The sequence below is a fragment of the Diospyros lotus genome, chromosome 3 (genome assembly GCF_014633365.1).
Source record: "Diospyros lotus cultivar Yz01 chromosome 3, ASM1463336v1, whole genome shotgun sequence".
Taxonomy (NCBI): Eukaryota; Viridiplantae; Streptophyta; class Magnoliopsida; order Ericales; family Ebenaceae; genus Diospyros; species Diospyros lotus.
This window is the reverse complement of record NC_068340.1, coordinates 27,061,475-27,088,375: the sequence shown is the minus strand read 5'-3', so window position 1 is coordinate 27,088,375 and position 26,901 is coordinate 27,061,475. Positions and strand designations below refer to the sequence as shown.

General features: G+C 38.7%; 1 protein-coding gene across 1 annotated transcript in view; it reads left to right on the top strand.

The window, feature by feature from the left end:
* LOC127797585 (vesicle-associated membrane protein 714) overlaps window positions 1-24,798 on the top strand; it is a 30,233-nt gene extending 5,435 nt beyond the window's left edge. The window contains exons 2-4 of the mRNA XM_052330616.1: window positions 7,594-7,784; window positions 8,832-8,995; window positions 24,331-24,798. Of these exons, the coding sequence (XP_052186576.1) occupies window positions 7,594-7,784; window positions 8,832-8,995; window positions 24,331-24,421 (446 nt within the window). The 3' untranslated portion in view covers window positions 24,422-24,798. The remainder of the gene's footprint in view (window positions 1-7,593; window positions 7,785-8,831; window positions 8,996-24,330) is intronic.
* Window positions 24,799-26,901: the final 2,103 nt, after the last annotated feature.

Here is a 26,901-nt window from a genome sequence, read left to right as displayed (position 1 = left end):
TCGTGCTTCTTGTCAAAAAGGACGGTACCTGGCATTTTTGCATAGACTACAGGTAGCTTAATGACCTCACCATGAAAAACAAATTCTCTATTCCCTTGATTGAGGACCTACTAGCTGAACTTGGGGCCACTATCTTTTCTAAACTAAACCTACGTGTAGGGTATCACTTAATTAGGATGAACCCTGCGGACATTCCAAAAACAGCCTTCAGAACCCACCAGGGCTTATACGAGTTTAAGGTGATGCCCTTCGGGCTCACCAATGCTCTAGCCATTTTCCAGGTCCTGATGAATCACTTGTTCGCCCCTTACCTAAGGAAATTCCTACTTGTTTTCTTTGATGACATTTTGGTCTACAACTCCAACTTGAAACAACACTTAAAACCACCTTAAAACTACCTTTGAAATCTTGAAAACTAACCAGCTATATGTGAAGCTTTCTAAATGTACCTTTACAAAGAAAGAGGTGGAATATTTAAGGCATATAATCTCGGGTCAAGGAGTGAGCATAGACCCAAAGAAAATTGCAGCCATGTTGGAATGGCTTAGATCCCCATCTATCAGGGAATTAAGGGGATTCCTAGGGCTGATCGGATACTATAGAAGGTTTATACAACACTATAGAGTAATCAGTAAGCCCTTGACTAAATTACTCAAGAAGGACAACTTCAAGTGGAATCCCTGGAGGTTGCCTTTCTCACACTTTAAGAGGGCAATGACAACAAGCCTCGGTTCTGGCACTACCTAATTTCTCTAAGCCATTCGTGATTGAAACCGATGCATGCGACAATGGGGTGGGGGCAACATTAATACTGGAGGGGAGGCCTATAGCCTATATCAGTCAGGCATTGGCTGTCAAGCACCTGGGGATAAGCGTTTATGAGGAGTTGCTAGCTATGATCGTAGCAATAGATAAATGGAGGCATTGCTTGGAAGGAACTCAGTTCATTAAAAGAACAGACCATGAAAGCCTAAGGCACCTACTACAACAAAGACTGCATACCCAGTTGCAGAGGAAGGGGGTGTCAAAATTATTGGGCCTTGACTACGTAATACAGTACATGAAAGGCAAAGAAAATGTAGTGGCAGATGCCCTATTAAGAAGAGAAGAAGAAGGGGCTTGTAAGGCTATTACAACAGTGGTGCTTGATTGGGTAAAAGACCTAACTAATAGCTATGAGAAATCAAAATGGCTTAAATCCTTGCAGGGTCAACTGGCAGTTAGAACCACTAATCCTCAAGGGTATTCAATCTCCAATGGTTTGATCAAATTTAAAGGAAGATTGGTGGTGGGAGATGACAAGGAGTTGAGATCCAAGATACTACAAGCACTACATAATTCCCCCATGGGAGGACATTCGGGGGTCAGGGCAACTTACTATAGAGTAAGGCAGTTGTTTTACTGGCTAGGGCTTAAAAAAGAGGTGATGGATTTTGTTGTAGCTTGCATGACTTGCCAACGGTGCAAGCATGAGCAAATGGCATATCCTGGATTGCTACAGCCACTTGCTATCCCTAAACAAGCCTAGAAGGAGATTTCTATGACTTCATTGAAGGCCTTCCAAAGTCGGAAGGCAAGGATGTGATCCTAGTAGTGGTTGACAGGCTGACGAAGTTTGCTCACTCCATTAGCCTCACAAATCCCTTTACAACTTAGGAGGTTGCTTGGGTGTTCCTAGATTTAGTAGCTAAGATACATGGGATCCCTAAATCCATTGTATTAGATTGAGATAAGGTATTCACAAGTCACTTCTGGCAGGAGCTATTCAAGAGCCTAGGGGTAGGGATACATATGTCAACCGCATACCACCCAGAGACAGATGGGCAGGCCGAGAAGGTTAATTAGTGTTTGGAATCATATTTGAGATGTATGTGTTTTGTAAGGCCTAAGAGCTGGGGTAGATGGCTATCCCTAGCACAGTGGTGGTATAACACGAGCTACCAGAACTCGATCAGGAAAACCCCCTTCAAAGCATTGTTTGGGTATAAGATCCCCACAATACCAACAGTAACAAACTGCTAGGAAACACAGACCACTGTAGGGGAGTACTTAAAAAGTAGGCAGGAGATGTTGACTCTACTCAAGAAGGAATTGGCTATAGCTAGGAATAAAATGAAACAAACTGTCGACTACAAGAGGAGTGATTTGAGTTTCAATGTGGGAGATCGGGTCTTTTTGAAGGTAAAGAGATTCCTGTAGCATTCTTTTTCTGCAACACCCCCATCCAAGCTAAGTCCAAAATATTTTGGATATTTTCCCATAACTGAAAGGGTGGGCAAGGTGGCCTACAAGCTATAGTTGTCTCATGGAGTTAAGAGCCACCCCGTGTTCCATGTGTCATTCTTGAAGAAGTCTGTGGAATCTAATGCTATTGTTAGCCCTGACCTACTGCCAATGGATGAGAATGTGGAAGTAGAAGTGGAACCACAAGCTATCGTGGATAAAAGGGTCATTCATTAAGGGCCTCTGCCCCTCATTCAAGTGTTGGTACTGTTATCCCACTTGCACCTTGAGAATACCACCTGGGAATGCCTCCCACAACTGTTGAAACAGTTCCCACGAGCTGCTCAATTACTTACCTTCCTTGGGGACAAGGAAGATTCTAAGGGGAGGGGATTGTCACGAGCCTATGGGCATTATTGTAATGAGTTCTATAGATGCAGTAGCATGTGTACTAAGCGATTACCGCTTGAGTTGATTGTACCTATTTGGTTACGCCTAATGAGCTAAGGGTAATTGCCTATAAAAGGCATTGTAAAGAGGACGAGAACTATCAATCAAAGTATTTGTTTCTTTCCCTCTAAAATTCTTTCCCTCTTTTCTTTCTTTCTCTCTCTATTTCTCTTCTTTCAATTTTACCTCCAATTCTCTCTGATCTTTTACTTTCTAGAATTATCCAAGCCTCTGATCTGAGGCTTGACAACCATCTTCTTTTGTTTGGGCTAATAGAACAATTGCTTGATTTTGTGGTAGGTGTTCTGTATGCCAAAATGCCCTCCAGCTGGGGATCCATGTAAGGATTGGAGTATCTTCTCCTCGAGTGTGTCTCAATCCCCGATCACTAATCTCCCTTTGTATCTGAGTATGCCATTAGTTAATGCATAATCGGGTCTACAGTTAGGGTCAAGAATTAACTGTTCCAAAATCTCCTTGGTCCACTCCCCTTTCTCATAGCTTGAAGTAACCTCCTTGTACCAATCTGGAGTTATAGAAGTAATGGTTGTAGCTGTCCCTTCCTTAAAACAACGTGATAGAGCATTTGCTGCTTTGTTCTTTTGCTCCCTTTTGTATTACATTACATAGTTAAGTCCCATTAGTTTAGACATACCTTTCATCTGCAAGTGAGTATGGAGTTTCTATTGTAACAAGAACTTTAGCTCTCATGGTCTGTCTTGATGATGAATTCCCCCCTTCTAAATAGTGTCTCCACCTTTCAACTGCAATGAGAAATGCCAATAATTCTTTACTGTACACACTGAGACCAAGGTGTTTAGGGGCTAATGTCTGGCTGTTGAAGGCTAGGGGTTTGCCATCATGCATTAGAACCACTCCCACCCCATTGTTATTCGCATCTGTCTCTAACACGAATGGTTTGTTGAAGTCAGGCAGGCTCAAGGTTGGTACCTCACTCATGGCCTTTTTCAGTGCCTCAAATGATTCTTCCGCCTTGCTTATCATACCATAATTTCTTACAAATCGACGATAGTATCCTGTAATCCCCAATAATCCCCTTAAGGCCCAAATGATAGTAGGTCTGGGCCATGAGATCATTGCTTCAACCTGTTTGGGGTCTATGCTGATCCCTGTACTAGATATTATGCCCAAGGTACTCAACATGAGGTTGTGCGAATGCACACTTTGATTTCTTGATGTACAACTAGTTGAGCCTAAGGACTTGCAGTGTTGTTCTTAAATGGCTTAGGTGTTGGGAAAAGAAGGGACTATAGATAAGGATATTGTCAAAGAACACAAAGATGAATTGGCGTAAGTAGGGTTAAAAAATATGGTTCATCAGAGCTTGAAATGTTGTAGGAGCATTGGTGATGCCAAAGGGCATTACCATGAATTCGTAATGGCCTTGGTGGGTCCAGAAGGTGGTTTTGTGGATATCTTCTAGGCTCATATGGATCTGGTGGTATTTGGATCTTAGGTCAAGTTTAGTAAATACTTGGGCACCCCCCAATTCATTTAATAAGTCCTCTACAATGGGTATAAGGAATTTATTTTTGATGATGAGGGGATTAAGTTGACGGTAGTTAACACAAAAACGCCAACTACTGCCATTTTTCTTAACAAAGAGCATGGGAGAAGCATAGGGATTGAGACTAGGTCTGATGATGGACTTTTGTAACATGTCCTTGATCATAGTCTCTATCTCGATTTTTTGGTTGGGAGGGTAACGGTATCCTCGAATATTTATGGGTTTAGTGTTAGGTTTGAGGGTAATCGTGTGGTCAAAGGGTTTCTTTGGGGGTAAGGAGTTGGGTTCCACAAACAAGTCTTGAAACTCAACTAGAAGTGACTCATGGGAATCAAGTTCATGTACCTGCCATGGGCCTTTGGGCTGTTCATTGGTGGTTAGCCTCAATTCTCCTTCCATCTCCATGTCTTCCTCCGACTGTTCCATGGCATGGACTGAGAAAATTGGGCCACTTGTGATAATTTGTTCTTGAAAATTCTTTGCAACCTCTTGTTGGTTATCATTTCTACATTGCCCGTTAGTGTCATCATTTTCCCTTCCTTTTCAAAAGTGACTTCCATTTTGTTGAAGTCAAAACAAATTGGATTCACATTCCTCATCCAATCAACCCCCAAAACAATGTCACAACCCCAAGCTTTAGCAACCTAGGTCTGCTTCAAATTCTTCTCCTTGCATCTGCCAACAAAATCTTTCACACGCTGATTTACACACTATCCTTTAGCCATTTGCTACAGTCACTGAAAGAGGGTGTGTGCCTGTAAGGAGGGTGCACCTCAACTTCTTTATAGGAAACTATGGGTACTCCCGCTATCTATTATTTGTTGTTTTGTGCTCTACCTTCAACCTTGTTTATCTTACTGTTGGTTAGTCCCTTTAGGGCGTATAGGGATATCTCTAGCTTCTCTTCCCCTTTAGTTTCCTCCAGATTGTTGTCTTCCTCGTTGTTACGACCCTAGGGTTTGGCTAGGGTTTTGGAAGTAAATTGGTAAGAATTAGAGGAAGAAAAAAGCAGAAAAGGAGGGAAAGAGAGAAGAGAACATAAAGAATGGTGGGGGAAGAGAGAAAATCGAGGGAAAGCTAGGAGAATTGAGAGAGGGAAAATGGAATTCAATTGTTATTCAAATCATGCCTTTCTTTAACTATGCCAGCCTCTTTATAGGCTTACAATTGAAAGAAATAACAGAAAATATAACCAACTAACTACTATAACAGCCTTGCTAACTATTTATACAAGAGTTAGTTATTCTTGTATAACCTCTAGACTTCTATAATTAGGTCTACAACTTATACACCATGGATTTCCCCCCAATTACAATCATATCCTCAAGGTCATGACACTCGTCCTCTGTCTCCACCTCTTCTTCTCCTTCCAATAATAATAATTGCCATTTGCATTAATGCCCCAGGGTGTATTTGTCCCCACAACGGAAGCAAAGGTCTTCTTGTCTCCTACGTTCTAGCAGTCTCCCTGCCAAGGGTTGAGCAGGGGTGATAGCCACCATCCCTTCCTTTTTATGGCTAATCCTCGCATTCTCCCTATTATATCCCTTACTCCCCTATTGAGACACCCCCCTTGTGCCATCCTTCCCATCCACCTTTGTTTCTTCATGAGGGCTTCTATTGTCAACTCCCGTAATTTTGCACATTTCGTGGCCTGCTTAATGGACTTAGGCCGAAACATCTAGACTGTGGGTCAAAGTTCTTTGCTCAAGATGCTAATGAAGCTTGAGACAAAGTATTCTTCTATGAGGGTGGGGTTTAGGATCAGCATGAGTGATTTGAGCTTTTCGAATTTTAGTTGGTACGTTTGTACCGATCCTTCTTGTCTAAGTTTATTAAACTCTTCCACCACATTGTCATGCCTCGATCTCCTAATCGATCGCGCAATTCTTCCACAAAGTCTACCCATACACAATTATCTTGCACCTTACTCCACCCTTGAGACCAAGCATCTCTGATGTCATTCAGAAAAGCTGAGGCCAAGGTGACCTAATGCTATTCGGCTATGTTGTACATGCTAAACATTTGCGTCTAACCCACCACCTTGGGTTCTAACCATCAAACAATGGGATTTCCATTTTTGGTATGGGAAATCCAAGCTAACCAACAACAATAGGAACTCCTTGTCACTTTTCCAAATTATTTTCTCCAATTATAGGTCGATCGATCTCCAACTCCGAAGATCCTTCAGGCCTAGGAGCCATCTCCTGTCTAGGAAGGAGTGGCACAGGAGATGGCTCGGATCTCTCCCTAGGGGAAAAGTTGGGAGAGAGCCTTATCGGAATTTGGCTAGTAAGCATGACCATGAATTGCTGCATCTGATTCCATAGCTGTTGACTCTGCTCGCGCATTTGTTCTTGTAACCGATTGTGCTGATCGCGATTCTCTTCACGCCAACTCTCCATTGCTCCTTCAATTCTCTTTTCAACCACGGAATCCATTGATGATTCCAACGTTCCCATTTGGACCTGCACTTCTACACTGCCATGGTGACTTGTTGCAGTTGCAATTCCATCTGCTTCATCCTCGTCCCATCAGCCATAGTGACAAAGTTTTGATAGCAATGATTGCCTTGAATCGTGCTCTGATACCAAAATGTCAGGTTCAGATCTTGACAAAGGCTTCTCTTCTGAAATGGAGGGGAATTAGAGAGGTTTAGGAGGGAAATTTGAGAACAGAGAGGGAGTGTATAGAAGAAATGAGAGAGGCAGGAATTGAATTTCTGTATTGATGGGTATCCCCTTCTGAGCTGGAGCAGGGCTTCATATATAGCCCTCTGCCGGAACAAAGCAATCAATGTAACTGCCTACTTCAGGGTTATTACATTTAGGTCCTCTAAAACAACCTACTTACAGTATTAACCCCCCCCCCCCCCCCCCCCCACCATAGCCCTTTTATCTTGCGGGCACATAACAGGGTTGTCTGCCCAGTCCTTTCCTGACATATACAAGGAGAGTGAAAGTGATAGGGATCAAGGAAGGAAAATATACTCTGGGAGAAGTTAAAGAAGAACTACAACTCAAGCAAATTAGGATTAAGTTTATATTTTATTTTCAAATATTCCGATAACATAGTTGTTGTAGAATTCTAGTAGGATTATCTTCCTCCCCCCCTCATTTGTGGCTGATATTCTGCTTGCTAATTATGTTTGTCAAAGAATGTTATGATTTGCATGTGTGTGTTTAATTTGCTTGTTTTTGTCTTGGATTATCCCCATGATTTTTCATTTTTTAGCCATGCTTTCTAAGTTTTTTCCAAGTCAGATTTTCTCAATTTCAGTTCTATTCACACTTTTTCTCATGATTAGGCTGACAATCAATTTTTAACTCGTATCCCATAAATCCTTATTGTCCATCTAAGGTGATGATTTGTTTGTATGTGCTATGGTCCAGGGAGAATCCCTTTTTCATACTTGGAGGATGTTCACATGAGGTTCATGAAAAATTATGGTAGAGTGGCTCCCCATGCTCCTGCTTATGCAATGAATGATGAATTTTCACGGGTCTTGCATCAGCAAATGGAATTTTTCTCCAGTAATCCTAGTGCAGACACTCTTAATCGTGTTAGGGGTGAAGTTAATGAGGCAAGTTTCTTCCAGTACTTGAAACATCTGTAACTTTGTCCTTTTTCTTTTTCTTGATTTTAATTTAATATTTTCTTTGGTGTTATATTGACATGAAATGCATGAATTGTCTGAGCAAGATGTTTACTCCTTAGTTCTTAACTCCAGATGCTTCAATCAAGCTGGAAAAAGAACTATCTATCGATGAGAATGATGGCACTTTTAGTTCTTTCTTCACTTGTAATGTCCTAAGGGGCTCACCCTGGGAGTAGAGGATTGGAGTATCCTTATTTTAAGTTGATCTTCTATTCTTTTTATTTTGGGCTTTACAGGACTATGATGCTAGGATTCTATGTAACAGTTTTCATTATGATTTGTACTTCTTTTAATTAAGTATTGTAGTTTATATTTTTTGTTGAGCATCTGAAAGTAAATGCTTTGAATTGTAAAGCAGCTTGTTAAATAGTGTGGACTTTTGCATGTGCTGTGAGATTTGTTCTATATGTGTACAGTTTTTCTTGTCTGAAAACTGCAGGAGTTTCATAACATATATAAGAAACAGCTGTCATTTACTAGTGACATTTCTTTGTCATGGCAGCATGACAGTTCCAAAGTAAAATTTTTACTACGTTATCCTCTTTTACATTACTTAAAATGGTGGGTTTCTTAGAAGTTAGAACACAATGTTTTTGGTGTTTTTAGCACTTCTGGCTCAAAAAGGAAGACCATATAATAGAGAGCATGACCCTTATGTCCTGGAAACTGATCTGTTTAAGTAAATTCCTTGAAGTATTTACATCAGCATTGAATTAATGAGATTTTTTACATTGTTTTGTGTTTTCTTTTTATTGCCTAGGGGACAAAGTGTCATCCATAAGATGCAGCAAAACAGGCACTTTATATCTGGAAAAAATTGCTCATACTCTTTTTTCTCTTAGTTGATCTAAGCTTCCAGAAAGAGTAACCATTTATTAAGTTGGTTTACTTTTGAAACATTTCTTGTTGTCTTCCCTTATGTTGCAAGTTACTGTGTTATTTTATGCACATGAATGGTATAATGATATATAGGTACGCACTATCATGGTGGATAACATAGAGAAGATATTGGAAAGGGGTGATCGAATTGAGCTTCTAGTTGACAAAACTGCAACAATGCAAGATGGTGCTTTTCATTTTAAGAAGCAGTCTAAGCGCCTTCGACGTGCTCTTTGGATGAAAAACGCTAAGCTCTTGTAAGAACTAGTTCCTGGTATTGAAACTGTTAACTTCCTGATGACTGCAATGCATGTAACTACTGAAAATTGAATTACTTAAAACTAGTACTTAATGAAGTAGATCAAAACCAGGAAGTACAGAAAGAAAACAAATCAGTCTATCATTATGGAAGATTCCAACAACTTCCCTTAGTTCATTGATATCTATGATTACGAAGATTCCTCTGACGCCATACATGAATGATGGTTTCATGGGTAAAAAACAGGAGAACAGGAAAATGGACTGTAGTTATTGCTCCTATACTCCTATACCAGCGTATGTACCATACCAAAACAAAACCGGTACAAAAATTAACGTTTCTGTTCTGCTAAATGTGGTACCCATGGTCCCGCTGGTACAAGACTTTACCCTGCCTTGCTGCGGGGAAGGGACAAGACAAGTCTTGTCATATAAAAAAACGAAAAATATAAAATACACAAATCAAGTATATGTTATATTATTCAATTTATTATTAAAGAATAAAAAAATATTGATTTGATGAATTTATACATCTTTAAACTTTTATATTTTACATTCTTATATGTCATATCATTAATTGTGTCATTTATTATTTGTTATTATTAATGGTAATTAACATCTTTATAATATAGAGTAATAAAGGTTTTTACTTCTGATTCATAGATTTGGAAGCATTATTTTATAGTTATGTTAAACTATTTGTTTAGGCAATACTCTTGACAATAATAATGATTTTATACACCACAACAACATCAACATATCAAACCTTTGTATTTATCCCACTATTGGGGTGCGGTTGCATGAATTTTATCTCATAAGTCATTTATATTTATATATTATCTTCTATTAGGCTCTTATAACTCATATGTATCTAAGTGTCTCCCACCGAGTTTTTCTTAATCTTCCTCCACCTCTTTTGTTAGATACTTGTTACATTTGATTCACTCTCCTTACAAGAGTTTCTATTGGTTCTCTTCTCATGTGACCAAACCATCTTAATTGTGTATCATGCATCTTATTTTTTATGGAAGCCACTTTTACCTTTTTTGAGAGTAAAAGAATAATATAAAAGATAATCTAACCTTCTATTTATTAACTTATGTTTTTAGATGGATGGTGGTTGGCAATTTAACATGGTATTAGAGTAGGTAAAAGTTTTGAGTTTAAACCTCACGCTAACCCAATATTTAAATAGTTGCATGCATTTAGACCAATTATGCAAAGAAACTAGTCACACATGAGGGGGCATGTTAAAAGTAAAGATAATAATATAAAAGATAAATTAACCCTATATTTACTAGTTTAAGCTTTTAAATGAAATGGTGGTTAACGATTTAACAATCTTATTATGAATAACCCCATTTCTAATATTTTTTCTTTTTTGTATATGTTGGAGAGATAAAGAGGAAGAATTCAAGTCTCACGAGTAAAAGAAGACTTCAAGATAAAAAGATAAGGATATTCCTTAAAACAGATAAGGAAATCCCATAATAATCCTAATTATAGTAGGAAAAAATATGTTGTTGTAATCTAAACCTAAATTTTAGGAGATTTTATAGGAACTTTTGTGTATATATTTATAGCTCTTAGATTAATGGTGTTGAACAAACTTGCGTCACACACTCGCACTCAACGCTCAAGAAAGACACCAAATACTCACGGTAAAGGCATAACAAGAATAAGAACAAAAAACAACAATAACACACACAAGGGACACTGGATTTATCTTGGTTTGGATCGCCTTTGAACCGATGAATCCTACGTCCAGACTGATCTGAGGGCTTATGGCTTCCACTATCTTGAAACAATAGGAATGATACAATGCATTGCACTCACAACTCTATGACTGAGTTATCCTCACCGAGATTACATAGACTAAGGCTTTTCTCCCTAGCAATACACAATCACAAGATACAATGAAAAACAGGAGAATAAAAGACTCACCTCGACTCTCTATTTATAGATCATAGAGGTAGGAGTTACAAGGAGAAAATACCTAACTAACCGGTAGTTACCTTATTTAGTAGTTACTGTTACAAACGCCTAACTACTCCTAGAAATCAGTCTTCAATGGCTTATTTACTTTTGTCCTTTATATTCTTTCGAGCCATAAGACTAATCTTAGGCAAATTCTCCACCATTTGCATAAGTTTAGTCTTCATCAATAATAGATACTTGGCCTCTTCAACACCTGTCTTGATCTTCTGTTCAAGTTTCCTGGACTACTTGAAGTAGCTCCGAACAATGCTTTAGCTTTGCCATAGGGACTGCCTTTGTGAACATATCTGTAGCATTCTCATCACCTACAACTTTTATCAGTTTTACCTCTTTTTTTATCTAATATTTCCTTAATAAAATGGTGACAAACATCAATATGCTTAGTCATTTCATGGTGTGCTTGGTTCTTAGACAAGTGTATGGCATTTTGACTATCACACATCAAAGTGGCATCCATTGGTGTCCTAAAGAGCTCACAGACCAATCCTTTTAGCCATATAGCTTCCTTAATAGCCTCTGAAACAGCTATGTATTCTGCTTCAGTTGTTGATAAAGCCACCACATGTTGGAGGTTTGTTTTCCAACTGACTGTGGAGTTCCACAACTTGAAAACATGACTAGTTGTGGACCTCTTTTTATCCAGATCAGCTGCGTAATCAACATCTGAATATCCTATAATACTTGCTATTTCTCCTATTTTATCTCTACCATAAGAGAAAACCATGCTACTAGATCCCTTTAGATATTTAAATACCCATTTAACAGCATTCTAGTGTGCTTTATATGGATTTGCCATGAATCTACTTACAACACCCATTGCATGGGCTAAATCAGGTCTTGTGCATACCATACTGTACATTAGGTTACCCACAGCACTAGAGAAGGGTATAACACTCATCTCTTTTGAACTTTCCTTATCCTTAGGTGATTGATTTGAGGATAACTTAAAGTGTTGGGCAAGTGGCACACTTACAGCCTTTGCATTTGCCATACTGAACTTCCTAATCAATTTCTCTAGGTAGGATTTCTGAGGTAGGTATAGCTTCCTTTGTTGTTTGTTTATAGTGATTTCAATCCCTAGTATTTTCTTAACTTCCCCCAACTCCTTCATCTCAAACTCTGATTTTAACTTCAGCTTTAATTACTGAATTTCCTTATTAGATTGACTTGTTATTAGCATGTCATCGACATAAATGAGAAGATAAACTGAAATATTAGATAAAACATGTTTGAAATATACACAACAATCATATGAAATTCTAGCATATCCCTGTTTTAACATGATTGTATCAAACTTTCTATACCATTGTCTTGGGGATTGCTTAAGTCCATAAAGAGATTTCCTAAGTAAACATACCTTCTCCACCTTTCCTCTAGATTTAAAACCTTTAGGTTGTTCCATTAAGATCCTTTCATCTAAGTCACCACGAAGAAATGTTGTGGTTACATCTATTTGTTCCAGATTTAGGTTTAAGTGCGTTGTTATGGCAAACAACACTCGGATGGAGGTATGTCTCACAACTGATGAGAATACCTCATTGAAATCTATACCCGGGACTTGAGTGAACCCTCTAGCCACCAACCTAGCCTTATACCTAGGTTTGGGATTACTTCTAGCCCCTTCTTTTATCTTATATAGCCATTTACAACCAACAATTTGTTGTCCTTGAGGCCCATCAATCAACACCCAAGTTTGATTCTTTGTCAAGGACTCAATTTCGGACTTCATGGCATCTATCCACTTTTTGGATTCTTTTTGTTTTCACGCTTCTTCGAATGACACTGGTTCTTCCCCTATAACCTCTGGTGCACCTATTAGTGCATAAGAAACAAGGTCTGAAAATCCATATCTAAGTGGCGGTCTATAACTCCTTTGTTTATCCCTAGCCGCATTATACCTTGGGTATCCGACTGGTCACTTGCATTGGAGTCACCATCACTCTCCTCCTCACTCTTCTCTTGTTGAGTAGAATCCTGTTCTTGAGGAGGTTCTAAGTCATTTTCAAGAATTACACGTTGAACCTCAACATCTATTGACTTAGATTTTTCTTCTAAGTCTAGATGGTCATCTGCATTAACCCCCTTTATTGTAGACCCTTCATCAAATGTCATCTGAGAAATAATCAAGGATAATATAGCTTGATTGATTCCACTAAGCAAGAACAACATCCTCTTTTAAATAAAGGATTATGAACAAAGAAGGAAAGAAATAAACTAAATATAGACAACATCATAATTTACATCTTTTACTTACTATATTTACATAAAACATAAATCCTAGAATATTCTAGGATCAAAGCCAAATCTTCCTTAATTTGAGCATATTTCCAGCACTCTCCCTCAAGCTGGCTTGTAGATGTCTTCCATAGCTAGCTTGCCAATAAGTTTATCAAATTGCTTCTTGTGAAGACCCTTAGTTAGAACATCACCAATTTGTTCAGTTGTTGGAAGATATGGCATGCATATTATTCCACCATCGAGCTTCTCCTTGATGAAATGTTTGTCCACTTCTATATGTTTTGTACGATCATGTAACACTGGATTATGAGAAATAGAGATGGCAGCTTTGTTGTCATAATAGACTTTTATCGGTTTCGACTGAGGAAACTTCAGTTCTTCAAGTATTTTTTTGATCCACATTCCCTCACAAATTCCATGAGCAACAGCTCTGAACTCTGTTTTTGCACTACTTCTAGCCACCTCATTTTGTTTTTTGCTTCGCCAGGTGACTAGGTTTCCCCCAACAAAAGAATAGTAGCTCGAAGTAGATCTCCTATCATTAACACTTTCTGCCCAATCTGCATCAGTGTAGATCTCAACTTGCAGGTGGCCATGTTTCTTGAACAGTAAGCCTCTTCCAGGAGTCTCTTTCAGATATCTTAGGATTCTGTAGACTGCTTTAAAATGCTCTGGCCCTGGTGAGTGCATGAATTGACTTACCATACTTACTGCAAAAGCAATGTCAGGTCGCGTATGAGACAAGTAGATTAATATGCCCACAAATCTCTGATATTGTTCCCTGTCCTTTACTTCTTCAGCTTTGGCAGCATATAGTTTCACATTAAGCTCGATGGGAGTTTCTGACACCCTGCAACCAAGTAAACCTATTTCTCCAAGAAGGTTAAGAACATATTTTCTCTGATTAACAAAGATGCCTTCTTTGGATCTTGCAAACTCCATTCCAAGGAAATATTTTAGGATCCCCAGGTCCTTGATTTGGAACTCCTTTGCAAGTTTCTACTTGAGAACTGCTAACTCTGTCTCATCATTACCAGTTAAAATAATGTCATCAACATAAACAATCAAAATTGCAACTTTACCATTTTTTGAGTGTTTATGAAATATAGTGTGATCTGCCTGACTTTAAAGGAAGCCATAACTGGTAACTGCCTTTCCAAAGCGTTCGAACCATGCTCTTGGGAATTGTTTGAGACCATATAGGGATTTCTTCAGTCTACATACTTTGTCACTCCCAAGTTTATTTTTGAATCCCGGTGGCAAGCTCATGAAGACCTCCTCTTCAAGATCACCGTTAAGAAATGCATTTTTGACATCAAGTTGGTGTAGAGGCCAATCTGAATTTACTGCAAGAGACAATAGGACTCTAATAGAGTTTATTTTTGCAACAAGAGCAAAGGTCTTCTGGTAATCAATCCCATAAGTCTGGGTGAAGCCTTTAGCCACTAGTCTGGCTTTATACCTATCAACACTCTCGTCCGCCTTACATTTTATTGTAAACACCCATTTACACCCTACTACTTTTTTGTCTTTGGGCAGGTTAACTATCTCCCAAGTGCCACTTCTCCTTAGAGCATTCATCTCCTCTATAACTGCTAATTTCCAGTTTGGATCATCCAAAGCTTCCTGTATATTCCTTGGCACAAACAAGTGTAAAATCCTAGATGTGAAAGCCTTATGATTCTTTGATAGTATGTGGTAGGAGAGCTATTTAGCAATAGGATATTTAGTGCAACTTCTAACACCTTTCCTAATTGCTATAGGAACATCAAGATCAGAAATAATAGGTAAATGATTGGAAATAGTTAAAGAATCAACTTGAGAACTATTAGGTAAAATGGAAGGAGGTGGACTAAATGTTGAAGTGGGATTTCCTGAACTTACAGTGCCATTTCTCGGGTTTTCAGACTGGTTTTGTGCAGAATTGACATTCAAGTCTTTGTTCATTTGATGAAATCTCTTCCTGGTATAAACGTGAAGCTCAAATTTAGATCATAATGATCAGTTTGTAATAATTCTCCCCTTGCTCAAGAAACCCCTTTACTTGGCATCAAGGAACCAGAATCTCCTATGTGACCATTATCAGAAGCATGCGATTTCTGAGTAGGACAGATTGTGTTTGGAAGAGGGATAGAAACATCCCAAAAATTGTCTTCATCTTCATGTTTCTCCCCCTGAAGGAAATTTTTGAAAAAATAGGGTTTGTTTTCAACAAAGGAGACATCCATACTCACGTAGATCCTTTTTGTGAGAGAATCATAACACTTATAGCCTTTTTTTTGATAGGTATAGCCCAAGAAAACACATTTGACAGCCCGAGGGTCAAGTTTTGAGCGAAATTGAGCAGGGATATGAACATATACAGTACATCCGAAAACTTTGACGGGGAGGTCCGAATGTAATCTAGTGTTGGGAAAAAAGTCTTTTAGACACTCAAGGGGTGTTTGGTACTTTAATACTTTAGTTGGCATCCTGTTTATCAAATAGAATGCCGTTAAAACAGCTTCATCCCATAAGTATTTTGGAATATGCATAGAAAACATGATGGTATGTACTACTTTGAGTAAATGTTTATTTTTACGTTCAGCAATGCCATTTTGTTGAGGAGTATGTCGACAAGTAGATTGGTGGTGAATACCTTTGGTTTTCAAAAAATCCCCCAACTGTTCATTGAAATACTCGGTGCCATTGTCAAAGTGTAAAATGCCAATTTTGGTTTGAAAATGGTTTTCAATCATAGTGTAAAAGTTTTTGAATAAATATTCCACTTCAGATTTTTTGTGCATCAAATAAACCCAACACAAACGGGTATGATCGTCTATAAAGAAAACATACCATTTTTTTCCAGATAAAGTAGAAATTTTAGAGGGACTCCAAACATCACTATGAATTATATAAAAAGGTTTGGATGCTTGGTAGGGTTTTGATAAATATGTAGAACGATAATTTTTTGCTAAGATGCAACTTTCACATTGAAAAGAAGAACAATCCATTCCTTTAAATAATTAAGGAAATAAACGTTTCAAATAGGCAAAACTAGAATGTCCTAGTCTAAAGATGCCATAGCATAATTGTATCGTGAACAAGAATTGAACTAGTATTACTAAAGCCCTAAGCTTTTTTATTACCAAACGAGATTTCATCAAAGTAGTAAAGACCTTCAATCATCCTAGCACGCCCAATCATCGTCCCCAAGTTCTGGTCCTAAAATTCACAATGGGATTCAAAAAAGGTAACACGACAGTTAGAATCTTTGCAAAGTTTACTAACAGACAAAAGATTGCAGGCCAAGTTAGGAACATGAAGGACAAAATTAAGATTAATTTTCTCGGTTAGTTTAATAATTCATTTTCCTGCAATAGATGAAAAACTTCCATCGGCAATTCTAATTTTTTCATTGCCAGAGCAAGGATGATAGGTATTAAATAAATAAGGAGAACTAGTCATATGATCGGAGGCTCCAGAATCAATAACCCATGGAGAGGAATGTAGACAAGAAAGAGCTTTAGGTTTTCTACCTGTGTGCGCCAAGGAAACACTAGGAATACCAGATGAGGAATTGGATTGTAACAGCTTCAAGAGTTGATCAATTTGCTCTTTGTTGAAGGGGCTTGTGTTAACCTCATTTGCAGTAGGGACCCCACAGTTATTGCCCTTGTCTCCTTGCTTGTTGCTCTTCCAATTAGCAGGTTTGCCATGAATTTTCTAGCAGGTCTCACGAGTATGGCGTGGCTTGTTGCAATGCTCATACCAGACCCGAGGCCGTTCATTGCTCCTATGCTGGTAATTTGCAGCCTTGTAGGCAGTAGAATCAGTAAACAACGCAGAATTTTCAATTGACTCACCAGAAGTTTTTTTTGCAAGCATGACACTCCTTCAGCTTTCTTCCCTTCTAACCTCAGCAAATACTTCACCAATAGGAGGAAGGGGAGATTGACCAATAATCCTCCCTTGCACCTCATCAAACTCGATATTAAGACCAGCAAGAAACTTGTAAATACGACCATCTTCAACCATTTTCTTGTGGTGATTGCAATATTTAGTAGATTTCCACTCATAAGTGTTGAAGAGGTCAAGATCTTGCCACGATCTCTTCAAAGAATGGAAGTACTTAGTAACAGAGTCATCTCCTTGCCGAATCTCTCCTAGCTTTAGAGTTAACTCAAAAACCTGAGATTGGTTACCCAGGTCAGAGTACATCTGATTTACATTATCCCACAATTCCTTAGCAGTAGGATAACACATATAATTGGAACTAATATCTTCATCCATAGAATTGACTAGCCATGTCATGAGTTTTCAGCATCCCAAATGGAGTGTACTGGGTCATCCATCGCAGGTTCCTTTTTGTCTCCAGTGATGTAGCCAATTTTTCCTTGCCCGCGGATATACATCCAGACAGATTGAGACCAGCGAAGAAAATTATCACCATTTAAACGAATGGTGGTGATTTGGACAGAATAGGTACTCGAATGGTTTGGCTGGGTTGCTGGAATTTTTGTTTGGATGGCAATGGTAGGGTTTAGGGTAGTTTCAGAAGTAACATCTGACATAACTTATCACTTGGGAGTGGAAAAAAAAAAGGAGAAAAAATAGGGTTACCAAGATCTGGGAGATGGTTGCCGATGTAAGATCCCAGCAAGGAGTAGGTGGTCAAGGCAGAGAGGCCGCAAGCAATCGATGGCTGAAGCAAGCAGTAGGCGGTCAAGGCAGAGAGGCTGCAAGCAATCGGTGGCTGAAGCAAGCACAACCAACCCAATCGAAGTGGGCGTCACCTTCCTAAAACGATCTGGCAGTTGAAACGATCTCGCCCAGAGAGAACTTGCACTCGCAGGAGGTAGAAACGATCTTGGCGGTTGACAATGGAGAGAAGATGACCTTGGGTAGCAGCGACCAGTAGACCTGAGATCAGTGACGGCTGGGCGATTTGGGTGGCTGCAACCGTTTGACTGAAAGTGGCCAATTCCGAGCTTCAGCGGCCAATAGAGAGGCTCCGACGGTCGCGAGTTATGGCAAAAGGGCAAAGGGCCTAGGTAATGGATGGATGAGATTTAATCTGAGGCTCTGATACCATCTTAGAAATAATCAAGAATAATATAGCTTGATTGATTCCACTAAGCAAGAACAACATCCTCTTTTAAAGAGAGGATTATGAACAAAGAAGGAAAGAAATAAACTAAATATAGACAGCATCCTAATTTACATCTTTTACTTACTATATTTACATAATATTTACATAAAACATAAATCCTAGAATATTTTAGGATCAAAGCCAAATCTTCCTTAATTTGAGCATATTTCCAGCATGTCACATCCCTTTTAACATTGGTTTTTGGCCCTTTAGTTTTTAGGTTCCATAGTTTATATCCTTTTACATCGGTGGGATAACCTATAAACAAACACTTCTTTACCCTAGGTTCCAGCTTGCCTTGCTTCACATGAGCATAGGCTAAGCACCCAAATACTCTAGGTTTGGCTTGTGACCAGTCCATTTTTCATAGGGTGTTTTAAACTCAATTGTAGCAGATAGGGATCTATAGATCACATGTGCTGCAGTTGACACTATTTCCCCCCAAATGACTTAGGTAAATTTGCATGGAATAGCATGCATCTCTCTCTTTATAATAGAGTCCTATTCATTCTCTCAGCCAAACCATTTTGTTTTTGATTTCCAAGGGCAGTTAAATGTCTCACTATCCCACTCTCATTACACATTTGATCAAATTCCTTATTGTAGAATTCTAAGCCATTATCGATCCTAATCGTTTTAATGGTTCTCCTCTTTTCATTTTCTACCATAATCTTCCATGTCTTAAAGGCCTCAAATATATGATCCTTTGACTTTAAGACATATACCCATACCATTCTTGAATAATCATCAATGATAGAAAGGAAATATCTAGAGCCTCCTTGAGTTAGGTTTGAGATGATCCCCAAAGATCTGAGTGTGTGTAATCTAATGGTGCCTTGGAGGAGTGAATAGCCTTCCTACTAAATTTGACTTTGGCAGCTTTGCCATAAATGCAAGACTCACATTTATCGAGTCCTGCAGCTTGTCCTTAACCTGGGATGCCTTGTTTTGCCAACTCTTTTAACCCTTGTTCACTAATGTGTGACATCCTTAGATGCCACAATCTAGCCTGCATGTGAGCTTTGTTTCCTATCATTGCAGCTTCCCCACTTAAAGTGGTGGCTTGCAGAATGTATATACCATTCAGCTCATTTTATCCTTGCTCACAATCTCTCTCTCCCGATTCTCTTTTATCTCTCTTTCTCTTCTTCATCCTTCCCTCAGTTCATTGCTTAGTCCCTTAGAAAACATTTTCCTATTCATACTGAATAGGAAGAAAGAAGATTGTCAGGCTTAGGTCGTGACAAATTGATATCAGAGCGATGGTCCTCGGTGACAATAACTGAAACCATGGCAGAAGGTACTCACACAAAGGCACTGGAGTCGCAACTGCAGCAGTTCGGCTTGACTATGGCCGATTCCCAGAATTGGATTGAACAATGGGAGTTGGGAGCTACTTGGAGTTATGAAGCGATCGTGGCAATGGATCGCAAGGTAGAGAGCTCCATAGAAGGCCTGGAGCGAAGATTAGAGGGTTCCATAGCAAGAGTGAGAGAGGACCTGGGAGCCCAAATGCAACAATTTATGGTGATGTTTGCTCACCAAAACAAGGTAAGTTTATCTCCCGACTTTCCTCCTAGTGAGAGAACAAAGCCAATCCTACAAGGAAATGGAAGAGATAAGGGACAGGGCACCTCGAAGATTGAGGCTGACCCAGAAGAGGAATTGGAGGGATTAATGGATAGGAGAAGGGATGGTCCAGTTAATCCTCACCAACCGGGGTTTAATTAACGATATCCTCATTTATAGTCCTTCCTTTAATTAACACTTGAGAATCACTTTTGAAGTCCTCAGATCCAATCAGCTCTTTATCAAAAGAACTAAGTGTGCTTTCGATCAAAGTCAGGTGGAGTATTTGGGACATCTAATCTCGAAAGAAGGGGTTAGTATTGACCCTAAGAAGGTGGAAGCCATGGTGCCTTGGCCAAGACCAAAAACAGTCAAGGCATTGAGGGGGTTCCTTGGATTGACCGGTTACTACCGCTAGTTTGTTAGGAATTATGGGATTATTAGCAAAACTTTGACTGAGCTTCTGAAGGAGGGATTTAATTGGGGGTCAGAGGTAGAGACAGCTTTTGAAAGGCTGAAGGGAGTGGTGAGAGGGGTACCTATTCTCGGGTTGCCAGATTTCAACAAGCCCTTCGTCTTAGAAACCGATGCTTGTGCAATCGGAGTTGGGGCGATTCTGATGCAGGATGGTAGGCCATTGGCCTTCCTCAGCCAAGCCCTAGGTCCTAGACATATGAGGCTTAACATTTATGAAAAAGAGTTTTTGGCTGTGTTAATAGTTGTGAAAAAATGGAGACACTGTTTGGAGGGGGGTAGGTTTGTCATCAAGACAGAACATGAGAGTTTAAAGTTTCTTTTGCAACAAAAATTGCACTCCCAACTTCAAAAGAAGGGGATGTCCAAGTTGATGGGATTAGAATTATAGTATTCAGTACAAAAAGGGAAAAGAAAATGTGGTTGCGGATGCCCTCTTTAGGCAAAGAAGGAAGTTTGATTACCATTACTACCTTAGTTCCCGAGTGGTGCTAAGAGATAATAGCCAGTTATGAAGGGGATGAGAAGGTAAAGGCTTTGTTGGAAAAGGCGGCTATCAACGGAGATGAGGGTGGAGAATATTCCCTGGTGGGAGGTTTGTTGAGATACTAAGGGAGGCTGATGGTAAGAAACAATGGTGAACTCAAGAAAAAGATAATACAATCTCTGCATGAGTCTGCAATAGGAGGGCACTCGGGGGGGTACAGAATACCTACATCAGAGTGAAGCAACCGTTCTTCTGGCCAGGACTCAAAACGAAGTGAAGAAGTTCGTAGTAGCGTGTGACATCTGCCAGCCATGCAAGAGTGAAACTGTGGCTTACCTAGGCTTGTTGTAGCCATTGCCCATTCCGGACCACGCATGGGAGAGTTTATCTATGGATTTCATTGACAACCTACTGAAATTAGAAGGTAAGGATAACATTTTGGTGATAGTCGATAGGCTAACCAAGTTTGCGCATTTTATAGGATTCACACATCCCTTTACTGCTCAAGATGTGGCTAGGGTTTTTTTGGATCAAGTGGTGATAATGCATGGGATTCCTAAGGCCATAATATCATACCAAGATAAAATTTTTACCAGCCTCTTATAGCATGAGCTTACGAGAGCATTAAGGACCAGGTTGAACATGTCCACAGCTTATCATCCGCAAACGGATGGCCAAACAGAAAGGGTTAACCAAAGTTTGGAAACGTACTTGAGGTGTGTGAGTTTCCTACACCATAAGAGCTGGCACAAGTGGTTATCCTTGGCCCAATGGTGGTACAACTCCAACCACCACACATCCCTTAAGATGTCCCCATTCGAGGCCCTATTTGGTTACAGACTGCCTATTTTAGCAGGAGTGGGAAATTATTCAATAGTGGCCACCTTGGAGGAATATATGCAACAAAGAAGGGAGTTTTTAAGCAGTTGAAAAGGGAGTTAGCTTTAGCCCAAAACAGGATGAAGCAATTTTCAGATCGCAGGAGGAGTGAGAGGAACTTTGTCGTGGGAGAAAAGGTGTATTTGCGGCTCAGGTACCCTCATTTGAAGTCTATATCTAGAGGGCAGGTGTCTAAACTTAGTCCTAGATATTATGGGCCCTTTTCCCATAATTGCTAAGATTGGGCAAGTGGCCTATTGACTACAACTCCCAGGGGACTCTCACATCCACCCGATGTTTCATGTTTCCCTCTTGAAGAAGTTGGTAGGAGCACAAAGGGTGAGCCCCTCTTTACCTATGCTGCCTAAGGAGATATGTGAGACTCTACAACCGGAGGCCATAGTGGATAGGCGGGTCATTTACAAGCAAGGAGCACCCCTCATACAGGTTTTAGTCAAGTGGTAAGATAGAACAGCTAAGGACAATACTTGGGAATACCTCCCTGATTTACTCAAGCAGTTTCCTAGATCGGCCAATCTACTCAACATTCTTGAGGACAAGAAATTTTGAACAAGGGGGGAGATGTCACGCTACGAATCTGACCTTAGGAAATAGATTTCGATTTCTTGCATTCTATTATTACTATGATGTCATTTTTGTAATTTCTATTTTTGCTATTGCTGTAATTTTCTAGTTTGTTAGAGGTTGTTAGCCTAGAGAATCCACATGCAAGTGGAATGAATTGGCAGAGACGGTTACAATCGCTTGGCTATCAGGAATCTTCCCTAATTGGTTGTATAAATCGTCTACTATCCATTTCCTTGGGCATCTATGAAGAATATCAGCTCATTTTATCCCTGATCACATTCTCTCCCTCCTGATTCTCTCTTATTTCTCTTTCTCTTCTTCATCCTTCCCTCAGTTCATTGCTTAGTCCCTTAGAAAACATTTTCCTATTCATACCGAATAGGAAGAAGGAAGATTGTCAGGCTTAGGCCATGACAAGAAAGGGGTGAGATCATGCACTAAGCATCATATTTCAAATTATGTGAGTTATTCAAAGCTATTCCCACGATTCAAGGCCTTCACAACAAGCATTGATGATATAGTGATCCCTAAGGGTATATATCATGCATTGCAAGATGAAAAATGGAAGGTAGCAATAATGGAGGAGATGCATGCCCTAGACGCTAATAAAACCTAGGATATTGTCTTATCTACCAAAAGGGAAGAATATTGTTGACAGCAAATGGGTATTCACAGTGAAGTAACAGTCAAATGGAAGCATTGATTGGTACAAGGCCAAGTTAGTAGCTCAAGGGTTTACCCACAAACCCAAGGGTTAATTTGATTATGAGGAGACTTTTGCTCCAGTGACCAAACTTAATTCTATCAAAATTTTATTATCATTGGTTGTTAATTTAGACTGGAGGTTACTTCAGTTGGACATTAAGAATGCATTCCTAAATGGGGAGTTGGAGGAAGAAATATACATGGGGATTCCCTTGGGTTTTGAAACAGAAAGCATAAGAGGGAAGGTATGCAAATTAAAGAAGTCCCTATACGGCCTCAAGCAATCTCCAAGGGCATTTGTGGATGCTGATTGGGCTGGTTTTGTTGAGGGGATAGTAGATCTATATTTGGATTTTGTACAAAGCTATGGGGGAATTTGGTAACTTGGAGAAGTAAGAAGTAATTAGTGGTGGCAAGTAGTGCATAAGCCGAGTATAGGGCTATTCACGTGAGAATTGACCAACATTTTATCAAACAAGAAATAGAGAGAGAAGGTATAAGTCTCACTCATATTCCTATTGAATTTCAAGAAGCAGACATCCTTACTAAAGCTATGCATATGCAAAAGTAAGGATTTAAGTCCATTAGAGGCAAGCTTGGAATGATGGATATCTATTTACCAACTCGAGGAGCACTGTTGAAGAGATAAAGAGGAAGAATTCAAGTCTCATGGGGAAAAGAAGACTTCAAGGTAAAGAGATAAGGATATTCCTTAAAACATATAAGGAAATCCCATAATAATCCTAATTATAGTAGGAAAAGATATGTTGTTGTAATCTAGACCTAAATTTTAGGAGATTTTATAGGAAATTTTGTGTATATATTTTTAGCTCTTAGATTAATGAAATTAATAGAAGTTATTTCCTCCCATTAGAACTTCCACTCAACTTATTTTTCAGTATAGCTGCACATCAATGTTAACGTCTTCATCTTTTTTATGCTCATATTTTGCACATGCTGGTGCTTTACTGCCCAACAACTTGTGTCATATAACAAAGCTAGTGCTAGAACTGACTTGTAAAATTTTCCTTTTACCTTTTAACAAATAAAAACTTTAGTGTTGCTAGCATTTTGAGGCCTACTGTTTTCTTTTTAATTTTTTCCTTTATTGTTTTTTCCCACTACATGCATTAGAGACTCATATATGGTCATAAATAGAAATGACTGGTGGGTTAGAATTCATGCAGCCGACCCCATTTATTGGGATTAAGGCTTGATATGTTGTTATTATGCATGGAGACTCATGTTTGTATCTTATATGGCAGGGCTCTGTTGACATGCTTGATTGTGGTGCTTCTGTATATAATAATTGCTGCTTGTTGTGGGGGAATCACTCTACCATCCTGCAGATCTTGAGTACCAGCTTTCCGTTTCAATTTCTGCTGAGAGGACAAGCGAGTCTATGAGTTATGTGGGGTCATATTATGCTGGAATGTTTCCATGGTTTCTCATGGTTCATATTCTTAAGGTGTGTTTTGGACCTATACATAATCTCTCTCTAGAAGGTTCAAGAAATTATTCAGTTGATTCTCGCATTGCTATGCCCGCTGTGTGTGTTTATCATAGGAAGCTAATGAATGTTAATGATATTGTTGCGGATTATCCGTGCATTGTAGATACCATAAATTTTGTTTTTGTAATCTATTCATTACTGTTGAATTTCATCTCGATTTCTGTAATTTCACATTATACATTTCTAGACATAAGAATAGAGCGAGGTACTGAATTTCATATTGGCGTGATGTCAATTCTGAATCTGTTCCATTTGAGACATGACTATCTTGCATACAGGTTCATGCAAGTATATTTTTATTATTTTGGGGGAAGGGTGAAAAGTTCATCATATTTTCTCTTAGCTCTCTGCTGATTTTGTAATAATCCATTTTACCTTCTTTGTTGTTTGTATTTTCTGTTTACACAAGGGATCACTCATAAACCTGGAATACATTATTTGCAGCGATGGTCCCCAAATTGAAGCTTGGGTTTCAAAATTAAATCAGAAAGATTTAATAGGAAACTTGATATTAGTCCTTGGAGGGGTGGGTGAAATGATACTACAGTGAACTATAAGCAAATTAGAGAACAGCTAAGAATAAGAAGAAATAGTATGAAAAACCAATTGTGGTTTACAAGATTCCTAGTCACCATATGTGTTTTCTTGTTTGATCTTTAGTTTTTTCTAGTCGGTTGGAGTCATAAGGCATGGGCTCTAGGTTTTTTTTTTTTTTCTTAGAATAAATCCTTTTTTGTTCTAAGAAGTGAATAAATGGAAACTAGAGATAGTTACAAGAGACCTAGTGATATTGTTTTCTTTGGGGAGTTTAGGGTTTAGGTTAAACAATATTGAAAATGTTTTAGAAGTGAATAAATAGTACCGGAAACTAGAGATTGTTTTCTTTGGCCGATCTAAAACATTTTCAATATTGTTTACCATTCTGAAAGTTTGCAACACGTATGCATTACTTTGGAGTTTGAGCCTTGGTTGGTACATATGCATTACTTCAGTTGAAATTTAATTAACCTGAAGAAGTTGATTTATTTGAAAGATCTTGATAAACCAGTAAGGCCCACTGTATTGTAAAAACCCCTTTGTCTGCACTGCTGTATTTTTCTTCAACTTCAAAACAATGGAGATTGAATGTTTGATAGACTCACAGGTAAAAGAGTTACCTTTCATGGAACTTGGATATTACAGCATGACATATAGGTGTCTTGTGAATTTATTGAAATCTATATAATTAGCTAGCGAGGGATTGCTATTTTGATAATGAGCTTGTGATCAGCTCTGCTGGAATTTAGCAGCCCAATACTTTCTTTGGTTTAAAAGCTCTTGTGCAGAATTGCCAAAGCTCTTATGACCCCTGAAATATTTTTCAGTTTTGTATGATTTCAGGCGCTCCTTTGAAAGCTGCTGCAAAATTTTTGCAAGCTTTGAGGGAATGCTAAACATACAGAACTATTGTATATCCAAAGGGCTTATTTAGAATTATGTGGCAGTAACATGTTTAGTTTGACGATCTATTTAAATGAATTTTTTTATCCCAGATGAAATAATTTAAAGGAGTCGCCTCACTGTGTCATTAGGCTTTTATACATAGATACTATTTGGTACAAGCATTACATTAGCAACATGAAGATGTAGGCAAAAACAAAACGAAAAGCCTAACTTGTTCATTACTATGTCAGTGTCTAGAAGCCTTTGTTTTACTAGTAGAAGCTCTGAAGCACAGAAACGGAGAAAACAACCTGAAACACTTTTTGGCCATTTTTTGTAAATTGTAAAACATTTTAGGGATGTTTCGCAATTTATATAAATTGGTTGGAAGTGCGTTCTGACGACAGCAGAGTCAGAGCATCTCCAAGGGGGAGTGCTATTTTGAAGTGTTAAATTATCATTTTATAACTTTGAATAGTGTTATAGCACTTCTTCTATATCTGCTCCAATGACAAGTTGTAAATAGGGGTGCCATTTTAATATTTTTTATTAAAAAATATAATTCAAATTTCAAAATTCAACCATCGAATTTAAAATTTTAAAATTTAATCGACAAATTTAACATATTTTGCATTTATATCAATCCAACGACTTTTAATAGAATCTTGTAAACGTTCTTCTTGATTGCCTCCATAAAGTTCTACGTATTTCAATATTTTATGCCAAAAAGTATCACCTTACTCTTCATTCCTAATAATTGCATCTTTACTCGTATTAAACCACGCAGATACAATTAATTTATCTTCTTCTTGGGAGAAATTTTTTGTCTTTTGCGATTTTCTTACTCTTGGAACGGTTTCATCTTGTACTGGCGCTAATACTGTAGAATTGGACCGCATAA